We start from the raw sequence: 26,356 nt of genomic DNA, 5'->3' as shown, positions 1-26,356 counted from the left end.
AAGTGTCTTAAGTGGTCTTTCCAGATGCTCCCTGAATGCTTCTGTATTTACATGTATGCGTGTATACCAGTGTGATTAATGAGTACCACATGCATGCAGGATCCCATGGAGACCAGAAGAGGGCGCTGGATTCCCCAGAACCAGAGGTGCAGATAGTTGTGCGCTGTCATGTGGGTGCTGGGAATTAAACTTGGTGTCTTTGCAAGAACAGCAAGTGCTCCTAACCGACGTCCCAGCCCCGGTGAGTGCCTTTATAAAAGGCATCTGCAAGAGCTCCCTAACATATCTATGAGGACACAGCAAGAAGAGGCTACCTATGAACGAGGGCACATCCATCGGCAGACCTCAACTGTACACTAGTGCTCTTCCCCACAACCCTGGAGTCTCTAGAAGTGGGGGTGACATTTCCTCCCTACTTGCTTTTCCCCTTCCTTCCGCTCTTCCCTCACTTTTCTCTTGTACTTCCTGTTTTATAGACAAGAGTTTCAGAATGTAGCCCAGGCCGGCCTCAAACGCGTGGTGCTGATGTTCCTGTCTTCACTCTCCAAGTGCTGAGATGACAGGCGTGCACCACAACATTTGGCTAATCTCCACTGCTTGGGTAGGGTGCCTTACGGCGTTTTGTTTCAGCAGCCTGGATGGACTAAGACAAGAACTGAGCTGTGATTCTCTTGTCCAGCTGTGGTGCCACGATCAAATGGCAGTCACGCTTGGGTTCTCTGCATTCTCACCGGGCTGAGAAACATCACTCCACACCAAGCCCTTTTGCACAAAATGCTAGCCAGTGAAGAGAAAGCGAGGTGTGCACACGGCCCCTGCTCTGCATGCCTGAGTGGTAACAGTCATGCGTGTATACCTGTGAGTGTGAACACACATACATGTGGGAGTCAGAAATCAAGGCTGGGCATCTCTTTAACTGCTACCCGCTGCATTGTTCGAGACAGGGTCTCTCACTGAACCTGACGCCCGTTAGTGAAGCTTGACTGGCTGGCTGGTAAGTCCTCCTGCCTTCACTTACCCAGTGACAGGGTTAGAGGTGAGCACCTCCCTGCCTGGCTCTAGTGCGTGCTGCTTTGTAAGGTTAACAGGAGGTGAGCACAGTCCTGGAGCTCCAGGCCCCCTGCAGAGTTCAGACTTAGGAGTGGATGGCTCTCCTGACCTCCATACCCGTCTGCTTGGGGATTTTCCATTGCACCTTTTCTCTTTTACTATCATGACACATCCCAGATAGACAGTGTCCCTTGGTTTATTTTCTTAGCTAATGGCTCACCCAGCCCTGGGGTTTCAGGTGGTCTTTTTAGAGGCCTCAAAGTGGGTTCCAGAACGTGAGTGTATGAAGTACCCACTGGATGGCGAAAGTGGGACAGGGCTTGCCCGAGAACAGGCTGTACTTGTACGCTTCGAGAACATTTGTATATTGCAACGTTTTTCCCCTTTCATAAATTTGAAAGTAACCCCAAACAAGCTCCCAATTGATCACTTTAAATGACATTTAATCCAGCAAAGCCAACATCAGCTGCGTAATAAAAACGTTGACATTCAAGACACACTGAATTACTCAGCCACTAACGGAAGTAGCAAGGGGAATTTCATGGCATAAAGCAGTTGCTCCAAGCTCAGAGTGTAAGTGGCTTTTATAACACTATTGATTTCTCTGTTTCTTTAAAAATTATGCCCTGATGATAAAAATAACTGTCTGACCACACAGCCATGTTCTCTCGTATTTACTACAGAGGCCTAAGCCATCTGAGTTATTTTTCTTTTCAATACTTCTATTTAAGTAAAAGGCACAATGTCTTGTTCTCTAGATCTTCTGGATACTATTATCAGAGACCGCCTGGAATCTTCTAGCTTTGTCCGGCTCCATATCTGTACAGATGCAATGTTCTCTGACCAATAATAGAAATGCTGTAATTCGATAAATAAAACGGACTAAATTCTATTAACAAAATCCATCCTTCTATAAAGCAACTGAACAAGCATGCCTATTATTTTTAAACCACAAGTTATTTATTAATTTTAAGTTCGTTTCTCCTAAGGAGACGACAGTGAGTGATGACTGCCAGCTTGACAGAACATAGTCACCTGTGTGATGGCGCTCTGGGAATGTGTGTGTGGATTATCTTGACTGAGTTAACTGAGAATGCAAGAAATGCCCACTGCGGGCGGTGTTATCCCCTAGATGGGTTCCTGGACCACGTACATGGAGAAAGAGTTGAGCGGTAAAATTTATTCATCCCTCTCTGCTTTCTGATTAGAGATGTGATGGAGTCAGCTGCCTCAAGCTCCCCCTGCCTTAAGCTCCCCACCCTGATGGGCTGTACCTTGACCTGAGAGGCAGAATAAACCCTCTCTTTGAAACTGCTTTTGTTAGAGCATTGTATCGGGGCAAAGGGAAAGGAAACTAGGACAAGGATCTTTCTTCCATATAGGGACATTTGAGTATTTTAAAGAAATGCTCGTCCCTTGGATCATCTCTTCTTAGAGAGGAAGTTTACGAAGTGGATTATCTCAGATAAAGCTACTTTCTAACTGCAGGAACAGTTCCCTGTTTCCTGCTGGGTGAGGTACCTGGCTATCTGCCTCTAAGAGGCATTGTAAAAATCCCTTCCTGTGGTTAGGGGGAAATATTTTCACTCCCACGTCTGTCTCCTACTACAGACTTATTGTATAAACTCACAGAACAGAGAATATAAAAAAAAGATGGGCAATTCACACATAACCAACATGGCTTCTAAAAAAAATACCCCTGTTAGACAAAACCAATCTTTAAAAATTTTGAGTAGGCGGGTCAAATAACAGACAAAGGGAATGTATAATGACGGAGAGTAGAGTTAAACTTTCCAGAAAGTTTCTAAGAAAGTTGTTTTATGTTGTTTTACTTGCTCAAATAGAACTTTAAGTGACGGTCTAGGGAAACCCGCCGGTACCATGGGTTTAATTTTACATTACCGATGGGACAAAGTTCAGTGTCCCTGGTTACACTTTTAACATCGATGACCTCAAAATTGCTAAGTGTATTGCAAGCTCAGCACCAGAGCAGGTACAGTTAGACAGAAACAGAAAAGTGACAGCCAGCCTGCGACAGCCACTGTTTTGAGCTGAGCAGTGCTCCTTCCACCCGAGCTGGGGTGTGACAATGTCTGGAGACACTTCCGGTTCTAATAACGGGTGGATGGAGGTGCTTTTGGCTAAGGCTGCACGGGACAAGGCCCCATGGCAAAGCATTCTTTGGCCTAAATATCAAAGAGTGTGAAAGTTGGGGTGTCCTGCTTATAGGAACACAGGCTCACAACATAAAGGGAATCCTCTGTCATCCAGGCACTCTTCCCTCCTCCAGGCCACATCAGTTATGGCCCTGAAGTACAGTCTATTATCTATCCGGCACAGCCAACCATATGTTGATATGCAGACATGTGTGTACAATGGGCAATTGCTTTGTCTTTTCTGTGGCGGAGGAAAACAAACCGTGGGTGCACTGTGTCATGCTGGGGAAGGCTGCAGAGGGGACAGGTAACAGGGACCACACCAACGCTTCCGGATCTTGCAAACAGATTGACTCCTGTTATTGGTTAGTTATACAGCAGGAGGAAGGCAGAGACTGGACTCAGCATCATACCAAGTGAGATACAGCCTACAGCGGGAGGCCAGCAGCGCCCCATGCCCCATGACGGTAGCTAGCTGCTCTCTGGATTTATATTCAGGGAGGGCAGAGAGGTGGGGACATGGGCTAACAGGTACACTGAGCCTTAAGTAAACAGGGCTTTCCAATCTCCCCCAGCCTCATGCACCGTATACTCAGACACCGCCCAGAACATCCCACCTTTCTGGAGTTCCTTGATTTCACACTGAAGACACAATAGTGTCTTTGCTAGAATAGTGTCTTTGCTAGAATTCGAGAGGTCAGAACCGCTTCAAACATTCCAGATGGAGTGAGCCCGTCGTCTCTCCCTCCCCAGGGCTCATCTTGGTCTTTACCTTATTCACCTCCTCTAAAAGGGACACTGGGGAAAGCACGGGGACAGAGGTCACAGATGCAAATCCCGAAGGAAGCTGGGGAGGGGCCTCAGAGGGGTGAGCTTTGCTTTGTGGGTTAGCATTAGTTGCTGCCTGCCACACCCCTGCCAGCTCAGGATGGACACCTGAGCTCTCCTCCAGTCTCTTAGAGCCACAGTATGACAGCTCTGTAGTGAGGCAGAGAAGGGACCCAGACCTGTGCATTAACCCACTCATGGGTTACGCTCCCATGCTGTCTTACCATCAATCAAAAGTGCTCAGGAGCGGGTGGTATTTTCCAAGGTTACAGATAAGAAATCTGACTTAAGCCCAGAGTATTAAGCCCTTCCCTGGAAGGCAAGAACTGCATTCCATCCTGCTGACTGCAGAGGCTAGAGGAACCCACAGGTCCACCCTGCTTTCCTGGGATGCCCTGGCTCTCAGTACTATACCTTACCAAGAGAGGGGTCTGGGCTGAGGGCTCCAGAGGCTTACTTAGTCCCCAGAAAGTTGCTCTTAGTCCTCAGAAAGCAACTACCGGATCCTTTTGGCTGAGGGGAAACGTCCTACAACTCTGTCCTTTAACAAGAGATCTTCACTCTCCATTAGGAAGGCTTAGGAATGACTTGTCCCCTCATTTTTATGACTGTCTTATTTTATGTTATTTATTCTTATCCTTTTTTTTTTTTGGGAGCTGAGGACCGAACCCAGGGCCTTGCGCTTGCTAGGCAAGTGCTCTACCACTGAGCTAAATCCCCAACCCCTATTTATTCTTATCTTAAAGGCTATTCCTGAGGCTCATTTACAAAAGGGGGGTGGGATTCAAAAGCCTCACTTGAAGTTAATCTCACTTCGGAGGCTGGAGTATGTGGTGTGTCCTTTACTGCCCCAGAGTCTCTGCAGCCACGACTCCTACCATTTTCCCTGAGCTCCCCCTCCTTTTATTTTGAAACAGATTTCTTTTCTTACACAATACAGATTACATTCCCCCCTTTCCATTCCACTCCTCGTATTCTCCCTGCTTCCCCTCCCTTCCGGATCCACTCCCTTTCAGTCTCTCAGAAAACAGGCTTCTAAGGGATAATAACAAAATAAGATAAAACAAAAACCTAACGCATTGGAATTAAGACAAGATAAACAAACAGAAGGGAAGAGGCTGAGAGAAGGCACAGAATTCAGGGACCCATTCATTCACACAGTCGAGAATCCTATAAAAACACTAAGTTGGAAGCCAGAACGAACGTACATGCAGAGGCCCCGGTGCAGACGTGTGCGGGCCCTGTGCTTCCTGCCCCGGCCTCTGTGGGTTCATGTATGCATTGCTCCTGTTGATTTATTTAAGGGCCTTCTATCCCTGGTGTCTGCCACCCCCTCTCGCTCTAATACTCTCTGTCTTCTTTACTGGGCTCCCCAAGCCCTCAGGGAGGGGTTTGATAGAGACATCCCATTTAGAGCTGAGGTCCCAAGGTCTTTCATTCTTTGCATAGTGTCTGTCTGTCTGTCTGTCTGTCTGTCTGTCTGTCTGTCTGTCTGTGAGGTTTTGTATCTGTTCCCATCTGCTACAGGAGAAAACTTCTTTAATGATGGCTGAACAAGGGAACTGACGATCTATGTGTATAGGAGAATGTCATTAGAAGCACTTTTTATTGCTAAGTATTCTTTTTTGAAAATCAGTAGTATCTTGTTTTAGTCTGTGTCCCTGGGTTATCTAGTCTCTGGTTCGTGGTCACCCAAGCAGGTTGTTCGGGATGGGTTCCATCTGGTGGAGCGGACCTTCCGTCGAATCAGATGTTGGTTGGTTACTTCCCTAAGCACTGTGCCACCACTGCCCTAGTGTATCTTGTGGGCAGGGCGCCATTGCAGATTAAAGGATTTGTGGCTGGCTTGGCGTTTCCATTTCTTTTTTGGTAGTGTGTGTAGAGTCAATCAAAGGTTTCTCTTAGAAACATAAACAGGGTAACTTCTTGTACCAAAGATGCTGGAACATGTGGGTAAAGTCTCTACAAAGGCACCAGCTTGACTTCTCTACGTTCAGTGAGTTCTGTAGGTGTTGTCCTCAGCAATGGGCCCTACTGTCAGTTTGTGGAGAGCAGCCTAAGGCCTTGGCAACAGCCTGGGTTGTTTGGGGATTCCCATGGGAACTCTTAGCCAACAACTTAATTAGATGTAACCCAGTCCTGGTACTGGAAGCTTCATTTGGTGACAGGACATGGCTAGCTGGGTCTCTGTCTCTCCATTATTTAGTACTTTCATTTAGACAGCCTTCATATATATATATATATATATATATATATATATATATATATATATACACATGTATATATATACATATACACACACATATATGTATGTATGTGTGTATATATGTATATGTATATATATATATATGTGTGTGTGTGTGTGTATATGGAAGCTTCTATTCTATTAGGTTTCCATACTACCCCTCCCCCATTGGCCCTTCATTTTAGGGGTCTCTCCCTGTATTCCCTCCCTCATCCCCCCCGGAGGCTTCCAGGGTTGAGTTTCTGAGGACAAACAACTCACTCTATATGGAAGTACACTGTTTAGGCCCCTTTTTCCAAGCCCACCAAGGGCTGCCTCTTAGGATCCGACAGCCTGTCACAAAGTGTGTCAGTGGGGAGCTGGGGTTGAGGGGGGCCTTGAAGTGGGAGGGAATTCTAAGTCTTCTTGGCTGTAGATCAGTAAGTCAATTGAACAATGGCATTCTGAAAGAAGTTCAAGCTTGACAAGATTGAGAAACCGCAACAAAACTTATCGGGTGCTCACAAGAAAGAATCCAGCCACCGTAGGTCACGGGCTTTGACTAAAGTCCCCACTCTTGTGTAGAAAATGAACTAAGAATGAACTATAAAGCTGGATGTGGTGGTTCAAGCCTGTAATCTCAGCACTCAGGAGGCTGAGATAGGAATTAGGGTCAGCCTGGGCTACTGTATTTCAAAAGACAGACAGATAAATGTCAGATTACTAATGAATTTTTCCTTGGCAGATATTTAGAATAAGGTCAAGGAATGGACAAATATAAAATCTACTTAAGAGAAAATCAAAATCACTTAAAAAAAAAAAAGACTTGTCTGAGCCCAGTGTGATGGTATCCACCTGTAACCCCAGCTCCCAGGAGGTTGAAGCGGGAGGATCAAAGCCTTGATCAGTCTCCTGTCTTTCACACAGAACGATGTCTTCCCACATTGTAAACACGTGATAAACTTTGAACAAACGAACAAATGCGACTACAAATTCAAACGTGCAGAGAATCTACGTTATTGAGCTGTATTGTACTTATGCTAATGATGCCATTGCAACTGCTCTGTACTGTTCTGTGAGCATAGCCTGCGGTCCTGAACGTGTCTGCCGATTTACATCATTTGTTACTGTCCTTTTCACGCGCCTCAGACGTGCCTCATCACCTAAAGCGCATGCATTTCCTTGCCAGCAAGAGCTGAGCTTCCTGCATCCTCAACCTAGATTGTGTCTGAGGTTCTCAGAACACTGACTGTTCATGGGAACCGAAATGGGGAACATGGGGCACCCCGCTGTCTACATACCAGGTCAACTGGTAAATATTTAAGACGTGGCCATAGGTTATCCGAAGTGACTCAACGTATTCATGCTTGGGTCATGGTTTGAAAGCAGACACAGACAATGACTTAACAAAAGCGTGGCTTTCCCAACAAACTCATTTACAGAATCAGGGGGTGGCTGCACTTGGCCAAGGTTTCCAATCCTTGCTGAGAGGTCTCTGGGTTGAAGTATTTGGGGTGGGACGGGGACACGGGCTTGAGGCTGTCATGAACCCCCTGATGCCTATCCGGAGGACAATCTCCAAGACCTCTTATCACTTGCGAAGTAAAATTAAAACACGTTACATGCGAATAGACTTAACTTGTGTTTAATCTGTATTTAAATGGCTAATCACTTACTGAATTTTCTTATTCGTTTTCCCATATGGTTAATAACAAGGGTAATTTGTCATGGTTTATGTGATCTTTTATTTGCACGATTCATCAGGTTTTTTTTTTTTTTTCAGAGATGGGAACAGAAGAGTTTCTGAGAAAACAGTTTTTTAGTTGACTTCGAAAGACAAGCTCTTGGCTCTAGTATCTCTACTAGAAATAGAAAAGAACACTTGGGTTTTTATAGCTGGTGTTGGCGCCTGAGTTTTCGCCATCTAGAATGGCTTCTTCTTCATTACTCCCCGAATTCTAAGCATTATTTTATTTATTTATTTATTTATTTATTTATTTATTTATTTATTTATTATTGAGATGGCTCAATGGTTAAGAGGGCTGGCTACTCTCCCAGAGGACCTAGGTTCAATTCCCAGCACCCACATGGTAGCGTACAACTGACTGTCTGTAACTCCAGTTCCAGGGGATCTGACAAACTCATACAGACACACAGGCAGGCAAATTACTAATGTACATAAAATAAACAAACTAGAAATTATTTTATTTTGAGACAAGGTCTCATTCCGTAAAACAGTCTGGCCTTGAACTCACACAGACCTGCCTGCCTCTGCCTCCCAAGTGCTGGGACTAAAGGCAGATGCCCATCATGCCGACCCTTAAGCGTTCCTTTAAGCCCATCCTGTGGTATGTGGCGGGAGTCATAAGTGCATGCCACAGGCTTTACTTTTACAGTGAACCTCAGCTCTTTTCATGCCGAAGATGGCGTCTTGTGCCTCTGTGAACCCCCACCGTGCAAGAATGCAGTGTAGACTCCTCCTAGGGGTCTGAACACCTAGGTCCTCCTACACCCACGCCGATGGCCCGGGAAGGGCAGGAACCCGGGCCTGTGTCTCGCTCCTCGTTGGTAAGTAGTATTTCTGTCTACACCCTCCAGCGAAGTTACTCATCAGTGTGACATTTGGCGGCGTTTTCACTTCTTCCTGTGCCCAATTAAAGGGCTTCAAGGAACTACGTTTCCTCATCTAACAGCCGCTTTGCAGGGATTTAAAAGCATCCACGGCTGCTCACTAGACAGAACCTTACAGTGTAAACAGGGATGACTCACAGAATTTGACCTTCAACAAACAGAATCACTTTTACTAAGATCTTAGGAGCCCAGAAAGACAAGAGGGAGGAGTAGGGGGGTCCTCCAAAGGGGCTAAAGGAGTGTGGGGCTATGGGCCACCTCCCCAGAGAGCTGCAGAATCGAGACTCACTGTCAGGCTGTGGACTTGCAGAGCGGGAAGGGACCTCAGCGACCACCAGACCTGACCCGTCTTTCACCCCTGCGGAACTGGCTCAGCTGGAATTTGGGTACATTAGGTAATGTATATATTTAGAGATTCTACAGCCTTTACGAAGATCATAAGAACATTCATATGGATTTGTATGGGACTCAATCATCCGGTAGGAATGAATTAATGAATGACAATGGTCCCCGGAAGATCTGGCCCTGGGACACTCTTCTAGAACATTCTGCCTTCCTAGAGGCAGACACTAGCTCTACGTGTCTAAGTGCTCTCAAGGCAAGGCATCTGTGGAAGCCCAGGCTCATCACTGGACTGACTGAACATTCCAAGAGGCTTCCTGTACGACATCAGGCCACTTTCACGCAAGCATGCAGTGTGCTGGAGCAGTCGGCCATACCACCTCCCTCCCTTGTCTCTCCCTCTCCCTTCCTGTTCATTTCCTTTGTTACCCTGCACAGGTTCTTACATCTTCATACCTGCACCTGTATGAGCTTCAGTACCTACATAAAATCTAAGACCCACCAATGAGATAAATGTGGTAATTTGCCTTCGTGAGACCGACTAAAATTGCTTAATATGATATTTATCTCCAGCTGCATCTGAACTGTTGAGCCCCCTCCATCCACTGCTGACGTGGGTATAGGTTTTAAAAGTAAACAATCCCTTCAGCCCTCCTCCCTCCCCTTCTCTCATTCATGTTCTCCTTCTGGACCTATATGCCTCTCTTAAGATTCTCAAGAAGTCTGTGGTAAAATGAAGGTAGACACAGATGACCTTGACAAGGAAGGATGCTATATCCTCAAGGGAAGCATGGCAGACAACAGCCCAGTGACAGCAAGGTCACCAAACCCTCTTCTGACCTTGGGAAAAGCCTTGGTGTCTTGGGGGCTGGATCTCCATTGTGGTTTCCCCTGTACAGATGACCCACGCACATCACAGGGATTCAACCTCAAAGGGCTGTCCTGAGAATTATAGACAAGCAACAGGATCTGAAAACACCACGCAGAAGAGGGAGGACCAAGACAGCTTCCATCACTCAGGAGTTCTCACCTCATCCCCTTTTCCTCCAGATGTCTGAGGAGATACTTCTGTAAGACTTTTCCTTTCTGGCCTCCTGACTGCCCATCCTGCAGTTTCTTCATTATTAAAGCAAACCCCATGTGTAAGTAGAACAACGGTATGAACCCCCACGCATCCACTCACCCACATAACCACCAAATGCCTCATGGCTAACCCCACCTCACTGCACAGCCCATTCCTCCCCATCATTAAACCTGCAGGACTGTTTTGAATTGAATCCCAAGCTCACACTAAGTTCCACAGCTTTTTAAGTCATGCAAGCCATAGACAGCTGCTGTTTTACTGTTGTTGTGGTTCTGACCATCAAGTCTTAGGGCTTTATGCATGCTAGGCAAGCGTTCTACTACTGGGCCACACTTTTAGTACCCTGATGAGTGTGTATGTGTGTGTGCATGTATGTGTGTGCATGTATGTGTATATGTGTGTGTGCACGCTTGAGCATGTGTACATATACAGAGGACGGAGAACGGTGTTGGTTGTCACCACACAGGTGCTATCTATTTGTCTTTTGAGATAGGGCTGGTCTCTCAGTGGTCTGGAACTGGCCGAGTAGGCTAGGTTTAGTGGCCAGCAAGTCCCTGGGAAGTACATCTCTGCCCCCAACACTGGGATTCTAAGTGTATGCCACGACACCTGGGGTGTGTGGCCTAAACAGAGCACATCAACAGTTACTGACTGCACTGTCCCCAGACTCTCCACTGTGTTTTCCTAATTCAACACCTTCAGTGTACATCATTGATAGCAATAAAACCGAGGCAATGGCAGAAGTGTACTCAGGGACAGACATCTAGGAACAAACGATTTAAACAAAAAGAAGAGACAAGAAGACAAGACAGAGGTGAAGCAGGGCCTTGGTTGGGAACTGCTACACACGGCAGTGCCAGCTGGGGAGAATGGCTGTTTATCCCCATCACCTGCACACGGAGGGCTCTGCCCTAACTCCGGGTCTCTTCCCACCAAGCACAGTCACATTTTCCCCCAGCCCCTGTGAAGCCTCCTGCTCCTCCAGGCCAAACACAGCTTCTGATTTGCTTCCTCACGGCTTTGGCCTTCTGCCATACGGCAGAATACCTGGACACTGCAACGGGTAAGAGGTGCTTTTCCATCTAAACTCTCAGTTCTACAAGTGGGAGGATGCTGGATGTTAAATCACTGCCATACACAGTGCAGCAGATGTGTTTATCTGTATGTCATAGGTGCCCCATGGATGGCTCATGAACAGTACACCCTCGAGGTAAAGACTTCACTTTGCCAAGCAGTTAGTGTATACTGCCTTCTGGAGAATTCCACGGAAATTAAGTGCAGGCTGGCAAGGTTTAAATCAGTAGATTCTTACCCACCCTCCTTGGTTTCATGTCAGGAGAGCTCATTTGGGCCTTCCATCATAATTGAAAGAAGAATTTGGGAGTGGGTTTTCTCTGTCTAAATGACATGGCAACACTTGCCTACTGACACCCCGATTCCAATTCTGCCCTCTCGAAGGGGAAAGTAGTATTGAGTTGCTGTCTGAAGGACAGAATTACAGGCACAAATCTGAGACAAAGGTTCTTCTTGGCTGTGTTCGGCCATTAATTAGCACCTGGAACCTTCACCACAGGCCCATTAGAGCACTTCCTAAACCTTTGATTCTAAATGTTTTCCCTTTGCTGTGATTCTGAGGCAGCTCTCCTTGTAAGCGGGACGGAGGACATCCATTCCTTAACATTTCTGAGGCTCATTAACTACTCTCTGATAGTGGCTCATTAACCAGGCATTAGGGACTCTGTCTCATGCAGGCAGAAGCTTCCCCTTGTCCTCCCAAACCTTTGCGGGCACATAACATGGTCATGGCTGCCGCTGGGCAGCGAGGAGCTGGGGGCTGAGCCCACTCACCTGCTATTCTTCCAATGGGCATGGCGTGCTCTTCGGGTGGGGACACAGAGACCATGATGTGGTTCATGTAAGCCAGGTCCTCTCGGTGAGACAGGTTGATGGGCTTCCCTTCCCGATGCATCCCATCTTCAGAGATTCGGGACTGTTTGAAATCTACCGAGTGCCGGGGGTTCAGGATCAAGGGGTGCATGATGGGGCTAGGCATCAGCTGGATCACTCGTGTGCTCTCCTGCCAGGGGCTTGAGGGCTTCGGGTTGGACTCCGAGGACGGTGGGCAGTGATTATTCTCCATAGGAGACACTGACAGGGGGTAGGATTCCTGGTGGTTGTTTTCCTGCTGTAGCCTTGGCCCCTGGGCTCTCTCTGCAGGCGAGAGGCGGCGGATCATGTTGTCCAGGGGGGACCGCAGGGGCCGCTGCTGCTCTGGGTCCGGAGAAGGCCTGTGGTTTGTGGTGATGGGTGACCTGGGGCGATGTAAGAGTTCAATAGTGGGAGGGTTGTGGTGCAGGCTCTCCGCTGGCGTCCTGGGCGTCCTCTGGACACAATTATCTGTGGGGCAAAAGAAAAGACAATCACAGACCACAGTGAGTAGCAGCCCCAGGACCTCGCCATTGCTCTACAGGCAGCTGTATCGAACATGGAGCCTCTCTCAACCCAGATCCCTGTGTCTGTCCCTTGGCTCAAACAAAACTCCAGAGCACATACTGGAAATTGCTTTCCTACCCTGGACAAGCGAAGAACGTCCATCAACATTCTGTCTAGCATCTGACAGTGCCCGAAAACACAAGGAACCCAATGCCTTCTCTATCTCGTGCTCCCTTGACTCCTCTGTGCAGGCTTCAGAGTTGAGGTGTTTTTTAGGGGTTTCTCTCCAGATTCTCTAGTGAGCCTAAGTTTTCCTTTTCTCCTTCTCCGGCTATTGTTATGGCTGTCAGCAATGGTGATTAATGACAACTCTCTTCTATGTCCTGGGTTTTATTATTTAAAACTTGGATCATTCTTAGGAGGGAAATATAACCATTTCACAGATTATAAAAGCAGACAACTTCCCCGCACCACTCGGCCAATGGGCAAAGGATTGGAATTAGATTCTAAAGCCTGCAAGTGTTACGGCACTTGTCACACAGACTCCAGGGCACAAAATCATAAACAGAAACCTGCTCTCTGCAGCAAAGATGGCCGTTTTTATAGATTGGTGATCGTGCACTGGAGAGAGCTTTTAGAAGTGTGTCCCTGAGTGTGTCCCATCACGGTGAACTCAGAGTGGGAAGTAGGGAGGACAGGTGCACGGGCACCCAAGATCACATGATCTTCAGTGTACGTGAATTCACACGCTGTTGAGCGTAACAACAGAAGTGTACAGCTGTAGAGCTGAAGCAGTTGGAGGGCTAGACTGAGGGCAGACCAACTCACAGGAGAGCTGGGTTCCCTGTTGAACCTCAAACCAGTATCTGCCCAGAGAAATAGATGAGCTATCTTTTTAACTCATAGATATTTATCTCCATGGGGCACTCTGGCCATGGGTGTTTCTGAGGCAGTCTCAGCAGGTAAATGAACACTTCTGATGACCCCTATTCTGGCCCCAAACTTACCCAAAGTTCTAATTGTTAAAACAATGCCCAAGACATCACCTTGGTCTATGAGAAAAACCCGAGAAAGGGAAATGGGACTCTGCCAGGGTCAGAGAAAGAGGTGGGGTTTGCATAAGGGTTATAGGTTTTAGGCTGGCATGAAAAAAATTTTTCCCTTTTTAAAATTCTACTAGATCTTCCTCATCACAGGAGGCACTGAACAAAAGATGCAGTGAATACAGCACATAAGACTCATAGAAAGGGAAATGCCTGTTTCGTGACTACTGTATGATCTGAAGCCATAAATTCAAAAGTCCTTCCTCACTGGGTCAGGTAACCTAGGACACTTGTTTACTAATCTAGATCGTGGAATGGTAAGAGTACTAGTCAACTGGAAAAAGGAATGAAGGATATCTTAGTATTTTGCTGAGGACTGGTATTCAGGCAAATACGGTCAGATATGAAAGGAACAGTAAAGGATTTAAAACCAGCCACCATTCACCTAACAGGACGAAGAGGAGTTCCAGTTTCAGCAATGGCAGAGTGGCCCACTCAAACCAAACTTCCTACAGGTAGACTTTACAGGAAGCGGATACAATAAACTAAAAAGAAAAATCCATGGACAGCTATTGGACAATGACCCTCAAATAGATGAAAACACAGGGACTTTATTCTTAAAGGGTGGGACCTTCCTCGAGCAAGACATTAGATATATACAGCCTTTCCCCAAGAGTACCCTTATCAGTGACTGTACAAGGCAGTTTGGAGATGACAAGAACTTGTGTAAGCTGTCAGGATGCAAGTAGGTGCCCAAAATGGAGAAACCTGTGGAAGCCTCATCAAGGGAAGCATACCAGAGAGAACTCCTAAAACAGCATGCTAAAGTTCTCTCACATTCTTGTCTGACTCCTGAACAATACACACGCCAGGGAGACTGGAAAGCAGGGATTGCGTGGCTGAGAGTTTCCAACAGAAGTCTCAACTCCTGGTCACTGTAGTAGAAAAACAGGTCAGAGCTTGAGACTCACTAAGTTAAAAGGCTTTGTCAACAACCCAGGCTGTCCATTACCCCAGCATGGCCACATGTTAGTGGAATAAGTCCTGTGTTACACTACAAAGGGCTCCTTGCTGAGGGCTAAAGGGAAAGCTGAGACAGGTTTGCCCTAGAATAATGTAAACCAGTCGCTACATGCTAGAAGTGACTGGCTAACAGATGAACTGTCTGCAGGCATAAGGGTCAACACTCTTCACAGGAATATAGCACAACCAAGACTCTTCAGTGTGCTAACTGTAAGGTTCAGCATCAACACGGTTTTTGTAGACACAGAAGAGGTGACCTATTATTAAGAGGTGATCAACAGAAGCAGATTCTGCAACACTGATGGGATTTGCTAAGGAGACTTTCTTTAAAGGAATTTATGGCAGCTGTTAGCATTTCAGGGATACCACAGTCACTGTAAGTCATGACATGCAGGAGCTGTCAAAACAGAAACTTAGAAAACAAAAATGAAGATTCTAGAACCAAAAGTACAATACACAAAGTGACTGTAGTGTCCAGTAGACTAGACAGGCTTAATAGTATACTGGAGATGAGAGAGGAAATTAAAAACAAATTATGAACTCAACTAGTCAAATATGCCTAAAGTGTACAAGGAATGGGTCAGAGGGGAAAGGGAAGAAATAACCAGAGCCACAATATCAACAAGAGACTAGAAAATCCCAGAAGTTCAGCAAATCCAAACAGGTCACACACAATGGAAATGGCACAGAGGTACTTGACAGCAAGGCTGCTTAAAGTTGTAAGACAAGGATGGTCTTGGGCTGGATGTGGTGGTGTAAGCCTGTGATTTTAGCATTTGGGAGGCTGAGGCAGGAGGACTGTCAGGAGCTTCAGGCCAGCTTGGATTATATAGTGAAGTTAAGGCTGAGTTACATAGTGAGTGAGACCTCGTCTTAAAAATCAGAGTGTACGGGGTCTGAATCTTGAGGGCGGTATGGGGTAGGTGGGAGGGAAGATTAGAATAAGCAAAATAATTGTTCATCGAAAACTCCCCAGAATCTGAAACTCACCCAGTGTGTCTATACAGTGCCACCAGTGGAAAATGCCACACTATGACATTTGTTTCATGAACAAAACAACTGAAAAACATTCCATCGGATTTCCTGCAGGCTACACGTGTAGTTTACAAAATACAAAGAGATTTCATGTGGGTCTTAACACCAACCTGTCTCACAAGTAAATCTCCAAAATCTGGAAAAGCAGCAAAAAACAAAACAAAACAAAAACAAAAACAAAAAAATCACCCAACCAACCATCACCACCACCACCATCGCTGCCACTACCACCACCAAAAAACCAACCCAAATCTGAACCTTGGGTCCAAGCCTCTTCTAAGGGACTGTCAAAGTCAGTCAACATGAATTGTGTAGTTGTTCAGTTATGACTGCTTGCTTTTAAAGTGGGGGTGGGGGAGGTCCAACCACCTGCAGCCTGGAGGCCCTTCCTAACTCAGATTTTGCTTCACACTGTATACCATGGTGTTTCCCAGGTGACCAATAAAAGCACGGTGTTGAGCTGAAACACTGGCTCCCATGGTTCTCATTTTATAAGTGGCCTTCATCTTCGTAGGCTACCCAGAAGTATTGATGAATGAAATGATACTCATGGGAGGTGACAAAGAGCCAGGTGAGGGTATGGAGGAAACACTTGGGTGGTGACAGGGTCTTGAGAGTGGTGGTGGGCACATGGTGCTTCCTTAAAGGGTCCTCTCTACTCCACAGGGGATGGAGAGTTTCTATTAGAAAGGTGTTGTTCGTTCTTTTCAAGGGACAGGGTCTTACGCCGTGGCAATTACAACTCAAAGCAATCACCTTGCCTCAGCCTCTCAAGTGCTAGGACGACGGGCAGAAGCTACTGTGTCTGCCTCAAGTTTCTTTTAGAAGTCCTGATCTAGCTTGCCCAGACAGAGGTTCGAATGGCACACACCACTTCCCTTGTATTCCTTCCAGAGTACTGACTGCTCTTTGTGGAGCTAAAATGGACCTAAATTCTGCCACCCATAGAGACAAACTTACTGTGGTTCCTTTTTACTTGCCAGTACAAGGTCACTGGAAAGTAATTACTTCGGACAGTTTCATTCTGGGTTTCAAATGTTTTCTAAATGTCACTCTTTTGCTTAAAAGATGTCCCTCTTTACTTAAAAAGTTGAGGATCATGGAGACCCTGTACTAGAAAAATATCCCATCTCCGGAATCCATTTCCCGTCTTCTAAATTACAAAACAGACATAGGCGGCGGTCAATAATCTGGTCACCTGCAGGCTGTCTTTGATGTCTTGGCTTCAAGGCTGGGGTGTGGGTGTGTAGTTGGGGCAAGCTTTACAAGCCTTAGGAAGTCGGTGAGGGCTCTGAGCGGAAGCACTTTCATGCCAAGGGGGAAAGGGGAACTGATGTAATGTCCTGAGGAGATTTCACTCTCTGTTCCCGCCCAGATCTTTGGGAACAATGAAGGAAGGAGACAGTGCTCCAGATAATTCAACTCAGAGTGGACTTCAGACTTTGGATCCTGGGCAGGAACAAGATGTGGAAGAGCCTTGATTTATTTATTTCTCTGCAGACACCACCGAAAGAGGAAGCACTTGATGAAGCTGATAACATTAATGGTAGACAAGTGGATCTGAGGGTATTTAATTCCCGGCTCCTGGTGGTCTGGGCACAACCACTGTGCAGACCGAAAGGTCTGCAACAAGACCTTCCAAGCTTTGTTTCAGTACAAAGCTTGCACCCACGAACGGAGTAGGCTCTGATCCTGCCTGTCGCTCTGTTATTATAAGTTGGCAGCCGAGTGTGGAAACTTAAGAGACCAGAGCCGGCAGGCAGAGGAGCTCTGGACACAGGAAATGCACTGCTTGGACAGCAAGTGCATGAAATCCCTCAGATGTGGGAGTCTTCTGTCTCAGGTTTTTTTTTTGGAGGTGTGTGTGTGTGGGGGGGAGGGGGTGGCCTTGATGTCTGGGTTTGTGCTTGGTAAGTTGCTCAACTGGAAAACTGAGAAACTTTCCGTACCACCCTGGTTTTGAAGGTCTTGATTGGGTGGGGTAGAGGGGAATGCACAAGTTAGAGGGAGGCAGAGCTACACACAATGAATATAGGCACAGGGCATGGGAGGAAAAGGCCTAAAGCCCAGGAAGGAGCATTCATTCTGGCTGACGGTGAGCTTTTGGAGCCAGAGCTCTGCCTTTATAAATGTCTTCAGACACCGAGGATCCCATTCTTTAAGTCAAACAAATAAAGCAGATTTTAGATGAGACTAACAGGTCTTAATCCTATTTCATATCATTCAGTAGCACCCCACCACCACCTCTCCACCCCCAACTCCCACCCACAGGGTCTGTGATGGCTGGTCTCGATTGTCAACCTCAGAGGAATATGAAATCGCCATGCAAACGTACCTCTAAGTGTGTTTAAGGGCATTCGGAAAAGTTTAGGTAAAGAGGAAGACCCTGAATTGTGGGTGGCTCCACCCAATGGGCTGGGATTATGGACATATGAGGCAGAGGAGCAGGTTCAGTACCAGTGTTATTGTCTCTGTGCTCTCTGACTACGGATACACGGCGATCAGCTGCTTCTCCCTCCTGCCAATGTGCTTTACCGGAAAGGATGGACTGTGCCTTCAAACCGTGAGCCAAAAGAGACGTTCCTTTCAAGTTGCTTTTGTTTGCCATCTTGTCATAGCAGTGAGAAAAGCTTAACTGATGCAGAATCGAATGTAGACCAATCTGACCTTGAACTTACTACATAGTTGACAATGACCTTGAACTCCTGATCCTCCTGTTTCTATCATTTTTACTTGAATTTACCCAAACCCCCAATTCAGTCACATATAAACCATGAGTAAGTCCCAAAAGGTTATGGCAAACATCTCATGTTCATATATCACATGTCAACGTTACATGTCACCCTGTATCATCCCCAGGCTCCGAGAAATGAGTCAGGAGGCTCATCAGCCTCAGGCCACCGTGATTCTCAGAATTCCAGAGAGGACCACACCTCAGCAGTTTTGTAAAGAAGCCAATAAAAAAAAAATGCTGAAGGATCGGTTAAAGATCCAGGGGGTGAAAGTATATTTCACACACGCACCATCATGTTCTCTTAGCCCTATTAGTAGGCTCTCAACTGTGCCTTCCCAATTCCAAATTTGTATGTTTTAACTACCAGGCTCTCAGAATGTGGCCTTTATGAAAAAGAGATCCTTGGGGGACATAATTAGCTAAGAGGAAGCCATTCTGTGTGTTAGGAGGGCCCAGCCCACTGTGGGCAGCACCATTCCCTGGCCAGATGGTTCTGGGCTACATAAGAAAGCTATCTAAGTGTGAGCTTGGGAGAAAGCCTGGAGACAACCAGCAATGAGCACACCTCCACGGCTACTTCCTTTTCTTTCTGTGAAAGGAAACACGGGCCAAGTTTAGTGAAAACAACAGGGTAGGCTAACTGTAAATCTTGGCAGCTGCCAGGAGAAGGGGGACGGAGAGGGGAAAGAAATCTACCATTTGCAAGGAAGGGCAATAAGCACTCCTGTGGCAAAATAAGAAGGGGCTTCAGAAAGAGTGAAAAAGTTCAGAATACCAGAGAAAACATGCTTAGTCCCTGGTCAGTAGCCAAAAAAAAAGGTATAAAGAGAAGTTAAATAAAAAAGAAAGTAATGCTTTTAGTCTTAACTCAGAAAAGTGAGCAAACTGTATGGCAGAGGCTCCACAGAGTTGTCTGATGGCAGAGGCTCCACAGAGTTGTCTGATGGCAGAGGCTCCACAGAGTTGTCTGATGGCAGAGGCTCCACAGAGTTGTCTGATGGCAGAGGCTCCACAGAGTTGTCTGATGGCAGAGGCTCCACAGAGTTGTCTGATGGCAGAGGCTCCACAGAGTTGTCTGATGGTAGAGGCTCCCGGTGACTGCCTTGCCACACTTTGTGCACAAAGTTCCATCTATGACTTCCTTCAGTGATGGAAATGTAACCTGTAAGCTGAAATGAACCCTTTACTCCCCTCGGTGGTGGTTATGTTTATTTATGTGTACGTGTGTTCTGACTGCATGTTTGCCTGTGAACCAGGTACATGCAGTGCTGACGGAAGTCTCTGGGATGGGTGTTACAGACACAGTTGCTATCTGTCACATGGGTGCTGGGAACTGAATCTGGTGGCTCTTCTGGAAGAACGGCATGCGATCTTAATCCGTCTCTCCAGTGCCAGTGTTCTGGGTCAGGGTGCTTCTAACATTAACAGAGGGGAAACTGAAGGCAGTATTTATTATTCAGTATGTCTGGTCCCCTTATAAAAAGGAGGTTGTGGACATGGACACATGCACACAGGAAGACAGGACCTCCAAGACAAGCAATACTATGGATTAACTGCCCACCAGGCTTCTGTAGCTAAGTCTGAGTCTTGGACCAGGTCCTCCTCCCCTCAGCTTTCACGGAAACCAACCCTGACCGAGGGCGTCCAGAGCGGGACATACTGACGTGCTGTGTCGACAGCTGTCTAGTGTTGGTGTTTGTTACAGCAGCCTAGCAGAATGCTATGCCTCCTTGGCCCCCATTCCTTTTCTTCAAGGTTCAATTTCTGCTTGGTTGGAGACCATCTACTGACCTTTTACCTGGTCATCTCAACTTGAATTCCCCTTTAGGGCCTAAGAAGTAAATTATCTTGATTGGAGGGGATAGCTTGATAAATAACAAACCCTGGACTTCTCATAAGCACTTGATAACATGGGCTGAAGGAAACGAAACGGTTCACCGATCTTCCCTCAGGCCAGGTAGATGCTGCCTGCAAGTGGGTTGTCTCTTCCAGTGGGCCAGCATAGATCATCCACATGTTCGCAGGCTAGTCAGTGGCAGAGTAGAGAGGTCTCTCTCAGCTTCAAAACAGCAGCCCAAAGGGGCCATCTAAGGAATCAGGGTGCAAGAGTGGGGTGACAGCTGGAGAGATGGCTCAGTGGGTAAGAACACTTGCTACTTTTGCAGAGGATGGGTGTTCAGTTCTCAGTACCCACATGGTTCACAACCATCTCTAACCTCAGTTCTGAGGGAACCTCTGTAGACATTGGTTATACATACACATACGTGCAGGAAAAACAAAATTAGTTCCTCAAATAAATCAAGGGGAGCTTAGAGGTAGTTTAGTCAGAGTGCTCACCCAACGCGCACACAGCCCTGAGCTTGATCCCCAACATTAAATAAATCAGGGATGGAAATGGGTAGCTGTATTCAAGGCCATCCTTGGCTACAGGGTGAGTTAGAGGCCAGCTTGAGTTATATGAGACCCCGCCTTAAAACAAAGAAGAGCCTAAGGGGCAGAATCTGAAAGGAGCCAATCAGAGCTGTGGGGTAATTTATCAACAGCTAACAGAGCCGGGGGTGGGGGGTGGGGGTTAGGGGGTGGGGGTTGGGGGGTGTGGGGTGTGGGGGGGGTGAGGGCAGCACAGAGATAAGGCTGAAGAGTCTTGGAGCTGGGGACAGCCAATCAGTAGGCTTTCAGCAGAGAATTTCCTTCTTTAGAGTTGAAATCCACTGACTCCAGGGCCTGATCTCCAAGGGACTGGCTAGTTTTTCTCAAAGTTTCTTGGAGACTTCCTGCCTACCTCTGGAGTTACTCATGCGTGTAGGAATCTCCCGCCCGTGAAACTTTTGGCTGAAGAGACTAGTCTCATCCCAGACCTAAAAGCATTCTCCAGACCACAGCAGACAGAGGAAGAAGATTGAGGGCTAGCGGGTAAATGCCAAGAGACTATGCGAACTGACCAGTGCCTTCCTCTGCTGTGGCTAGCACATGCTGAGGAGGGAATGGAGGACAGAGAAGACAAGGGCAAGTCAACCGTGGCCCTGAAACAGGAAGGAAGGGTCTTTGCCTCTATTTTGTCGTCGTTCAGCTGGGGACAGGAAGTGGCAGTCTGGACCTGCTCTTATTCTCCAGGGACCTCTCATGACCTGCTGCCGGCTTTTAGAATCACAGCATGGAGAGGGGTGAGAAGGCTAACCTTATACTTAAATGTAAGAGGAGACAGCCAGAGATTCACAGAAGGTTCTAGACAGTGTGTGTGTGTTTGTGTGTGTGTGTGTGTGTGTGTGTGTGTGTGTGTGTGTGTGTGTGTGTGTGACAGAACGATCCAGGTCCCAGGATGCAATACAAGTGCTCACTCCCAAACAGGCCATGCTCTGCAAACAATAAAGACTGACAGCATCAGCAGAGTAGTTCTGAAAGCGATGGTTCCCAGCTGGGCTAGAGAGGTGTTCTAGGTGAGGTGAAAAGCCTTTGGTAAGCATGGGATGCACAAATTTGATACCCACATGGAGTCTGTTCCCAAGATGAAGGTCAAGAACCATGGAATTGGAAGCAAAGGAGAGAAAGAAAAAGGGACCACTCCTCTCTGAGGTGGCGCCATTCAACCCCAGTTAACTGTGCTGACACACACGTCGGGCTCTAAGGCTTTTATACATATTTTATCACAATTAAGAATTCACAAGGAAAGGACGATTAAAAGCTCAACTAAGTAACGGGAAGATGTGTCAAGTAATGACAATGAGTGACATTTACTGGGTGCCTCCTGACAGGGGCTCTTCCTGGGTCAATTCTCACAGGAATCCATTTCTTTCTCCCATGGTCTGAGGCAGGTACTGCCATTTTCCTCCTTGGACACACGGAGGAACTAACTTGCCCCAAGACACGTTAACCTAGGTGGCCTGGCCCACGTTCATGGAGCTCTCTGGCTCCTTCACAAATCACACAGTTAAAACATAGAACGAAGATGTCATATCCTAGCCGGGGGCATCCTTGACACTTCATTTATCAATACTATTCCAGTAAGATAGAGAAGCCAGTGATTTTTTTTTTAAATCAGTGAGTGGCCAGGGGCAGACAAAAGCTTTCTCTCTGTGGTGCCTCTGTGGCAGCTGTAAGGAAGGCCTGGCTTCCTAAGGGGAGCTGCACAGAGGCGCTGGCTTCCACTTCCAGACTCTAGCATCTGATTCAGACCCTGTCCACCACACCGGCCGGAAGGATTTCCTCATGCTGACTTACTCATCCTGGGAGAAACAGCCATCCAGAAGGTTTATTCCTTCCGATTTTGAGTACGTTTTTTAAAATCATGAACCAGGGTTAGGATGTAGCTCAGCTGGTAGAGTGCTTGCCCACCAGACAACGAGGCCCTAGGCTCTGTCCTCAGGTACCACATAAAACCCAGCATAGTGATGTCCTGTCATCCCAACACTGGAGAGACGGAGGCAGGAAGACCTTGCTTACTTGACTACACAGTGACTTAGAGGCCAGGCTACAGAGCAGTTGATTCAGAAAAATAAAGGAGGCCATGAACTAAAAGGCCTCTGCGAAATTTTCTTTGACATTTTGTTGCTTACATTTTATCTCTTACAAAGGGTCACCAGATCCACCGCGCCCTCGTAGAATTACCTTAATATCATAATCTCGATGAAATTGTCTCATTTTTCCAACCATTTCCTCTATTTTCAGGCTGCACGAACACTGAAAACTTACAAAAACCACGAGAGCATTCTGGTCTGTTGTGAACGTCACCTAGATTTAGATTTTAGCTTTGCATGTTGTGAGACATGATTCAGCAAGTAAAAACGGCTTGACACGAAGGTATGAGGACCAGGGCCCAGTGGTACTCACAGAAATGGTGGGTTGCTGTGGTAGCCTGCCCGTAATCCCCACCAATAGGAGGCAGAGACAGGGGATCCCTGAAGCAAGCTGGTGGGACTGGTGAGCTCTGGGTTCAAGTGAGAAACCCTGCTCAATATCTAAGCTAGAGAGATTGAAGAAGACAACAGGGCATCAACCTCTGGCTTCTGCGTGTGCGTGCACACATGCACGCATGCACCCCTCCATTTTGTCCCTTCGTCTGGAGGAGTATTCCTTAGTCTCTCTTTCCTCATCTATAAACTTAGGATAATATAACTTGTTTTTAGGATGTCTGTGAACATTTAAGAGCTTAGGAGGGCTGACACATAGTAGGACTCAATAAAAAAGTGTCACACACCTATCGTTAGTTATTTCACTGAAGCTGTGTAAGATTCCAAGGCAGTCCTTAGGAACCTGGGGTTTGGTTGTGATGGGAGGAATAATGTCCCGCTCAAGGGACAGACTGTATGAATGAAACTTGAGTGGGCCAAATCAGAGTGCAAGTCGCCTTCCTGTCCGCCACGGAAGAGGAGACTGCCATCTAAGTTCTGGGTTAGCTGTAGGAGAAATGGGACAGTGTTTTGACATGTGGAACTCCTGAGCACGATGGGAGAATTCTTCATGCACCTCGTGACAGAAAGCTTCCAGCAGAGCATCCCTGTCCTCTCAAGACTTCGAGAATCACCACAGAAACACTCAGCAGTGCCTGTGTGAATGAGAGAGGGAGGGGGAGCGGCAGGGAGAGGGGGGAGGGAGAGGGAGAAATGATTATGCCTCTTACTATCCCAGGAAAGAGAGAAACTGAAGAATTTAAATGATAAGAGGGGGCAGTATATAGAAAGAACATGAGAGGAACACAGATCTTCTTTCTTCTTCCTATGTCTGAACTATCCTACAGGGGTCACTCTGCAGAGAGAACCACACTTGGATTTCAGCCCAGACTGGCAGCTTACTTAAGGAGCTTTTAGGGGAGCAGTGGCATGTACATCTTGGGGACAGGGACTTTCTTTGGAAAGAGTGGCAATCTGTTATTTTTAACTCCATGGGATGTTAAAGCGTTTAATTTTTGGAAACCAAAGACTTAAGCTGCCATCACACAATCACATGTAACCAGATAGGTTTCTTTTATGATCATGTGATGGTCCGACTTCTCTGAAGACCCTTTTGCCTTCTGGTTCTTGTGCAAGTGCCAGCATTATGGATTTCATTGTCTCCCTACTTCTTTACCAACCACTTACCTACTATCGAATTCATGTGCCACAGACACAATGAGTCATGACAGTCAGAGCAAAGGGACCTATTGAAACTTCACTTTTCACCGCAAGTGGGTGAGGCTACTGTCTGTCTGATGCTGAGAGGGACCATGCCACCAGACGTTCTGGAAAAGGGGACACAACTGAGACTAGGGAGGATTTTCTCCTGTTACTGGGCAGCACCCAGCAGGACTCTGTCCTGGCTTGCTGTTTCTTCATTGCCTAAGACCCCAAGGGTGAAGACTGTGTTGTGTCCATCTCCATATTTCTTGGCTATGTTGGATTTTAAAGCTGTATGGGGCTGGAGAGATGGCTCAGCGGTTAAGAACACTGGCTGCTCTTCCAGAGGTCCTGAGTTCAATTCCCAGCAACCACATGGCGGCTCACAACCATCTGTAATGGGATCCAGTGCCTTTTTCTGGTGTGTCCGAAGACAGAGACAGTGTATTCATATTAAATAAATAAATAAATCATTAAAGCTGTTAAAAAGACTTTTAGAATGATCTAATTTATCCTCTCTTCTCACCACAGGGGAAACAGAGACCGAGAAATGAGAAACTTGACCTTCATGATTTGTTCTGTCAGAACTGGGGGTTAGAGCCTGGTTTCTAGACTTCCAGATCCCATTCTTTAAACTCATGCGTGCACGCATAAGTGCGTGCACACGCATAAGCGAGCACACATGCATATACATACACACATGCACACTGTCCCATCCAGGTTGTCTGGAATGGTTCTGGTTTTTTTTTTTTTTTTTTGCCTGTTGTCTTGGCTTAATCATTAGTGGAGTACTGTGTCTCTAAGTATCACAATAATGAAACAGACATTGTACAGCCAACTTAGTAATATTTCATCCTCGCCTTCCACAACAGAGTAGAAGCTGTGTCCTCGATGACTGCTCTGCTCAAGGCCTGAAAGGATTTCAGAAGACTATGCTGTGGAGGTAGTTAGCATTGGTGTGGTCACTATCCTGTCCAGGGCAGGAGGGGAAGCTGGGAGCCAACACCAGGTTCCTCACAGTTTGCTAGGGTGGAAGGTAAGACTTCAATGTAACGAACCCACGTGGGACACTTGCGGGAAGCCATGGGCAAACTAAATAAGACACATTTGTTCTGTGATGTGAATTCTCATTTCGAGACGATCAGTGTCCGATCAACTGATCACTGGCTAAGCCGGTGGCTGCGGTGAAGTGGGGTCATGGGGGTGAACACAGCCTTGTGCTCTGTCTCTGCTATGACTCGCTGTGTCAGGATGCTCAGCCACAGAGGGGGCTCTCGCTGAAGCACACGCTGCAGTGCTTCGTCTCTTCTCCTTCTGGCCTGCCCTTCATACAAGGGCTGAGCATCTCTAACCCAAGACCTGAGCTCTGAAGTGCTGTATGGTCTGAAACCCCGAGTGCCCACACGGCATCGCATGTGTCCAATTCCATATCTGACCTTGGCTGGCAGGTCACGTTTAAATCATGAGCATATTGGTAATTTCTAGAAGGTCAAAACTTTAAAAACCCTATAAAAATCATCTCCAGACCATGTATATAAGATATATATAACAAATGAATTTCATGGTTAAGTTTTGGGTCCCATTCTGACATATCACATGTGTGTGTTTGCGGGTAGTATGTAAATATTTTAACACCTGAAATGCAAACCACTTCTGGTCCCAAGAATTCTGATAAGAAACACTT

At 46.7% G+C, this 26,356-nt stretch overlaps 1 protein-coding gene across 3 annotated transcripts in view; it reads right to left on the bottom strand.

Annotated features, from left to right (window-relative positions):
• Etv6 (ETS variant transcription factor 6) overlaps window positions 1-26,356 on the bottom strand; it is a 239,683-nt gene that overhangs the window by 10,736 nt on the left and 202,591 nt on the right. For all 3 annotated transcript variants that reach the window (XM_087657742.1, NM_001037353.1, XM_087657741.1), the window contains exon 5: window positions 12,164-12,712. In XM_087657742.1, the coding sequence (XP_087513868.1) occupies window positions 12,164-12,712 (549 nt within the window). The remainder of the gene's footprint in view (window positions 1-12,163; window positions 12,713-26,356) is intronic.

The sequence above is a fragment of the Rattus norvegicus genome, chromosome 4, assembly GCF_021556685.1.
Source record: "Rattus norvegicus strain SHRSP/BbbUtx chromosome 4, alternate assembly SHRSP_T2T, whole genome shotgun sequence".
Lineage (NCBI taxonomy): Eukaryota > Metazoa > Chordata > Mammalia > Rodentia > Muridae > Rattus > Rattus norvegicus.
The sequence above is the reverse complement of the archived record's forward strand: the minus strand, read 5'-3'. Positions and strand labels throughout refer to the sequence as shown.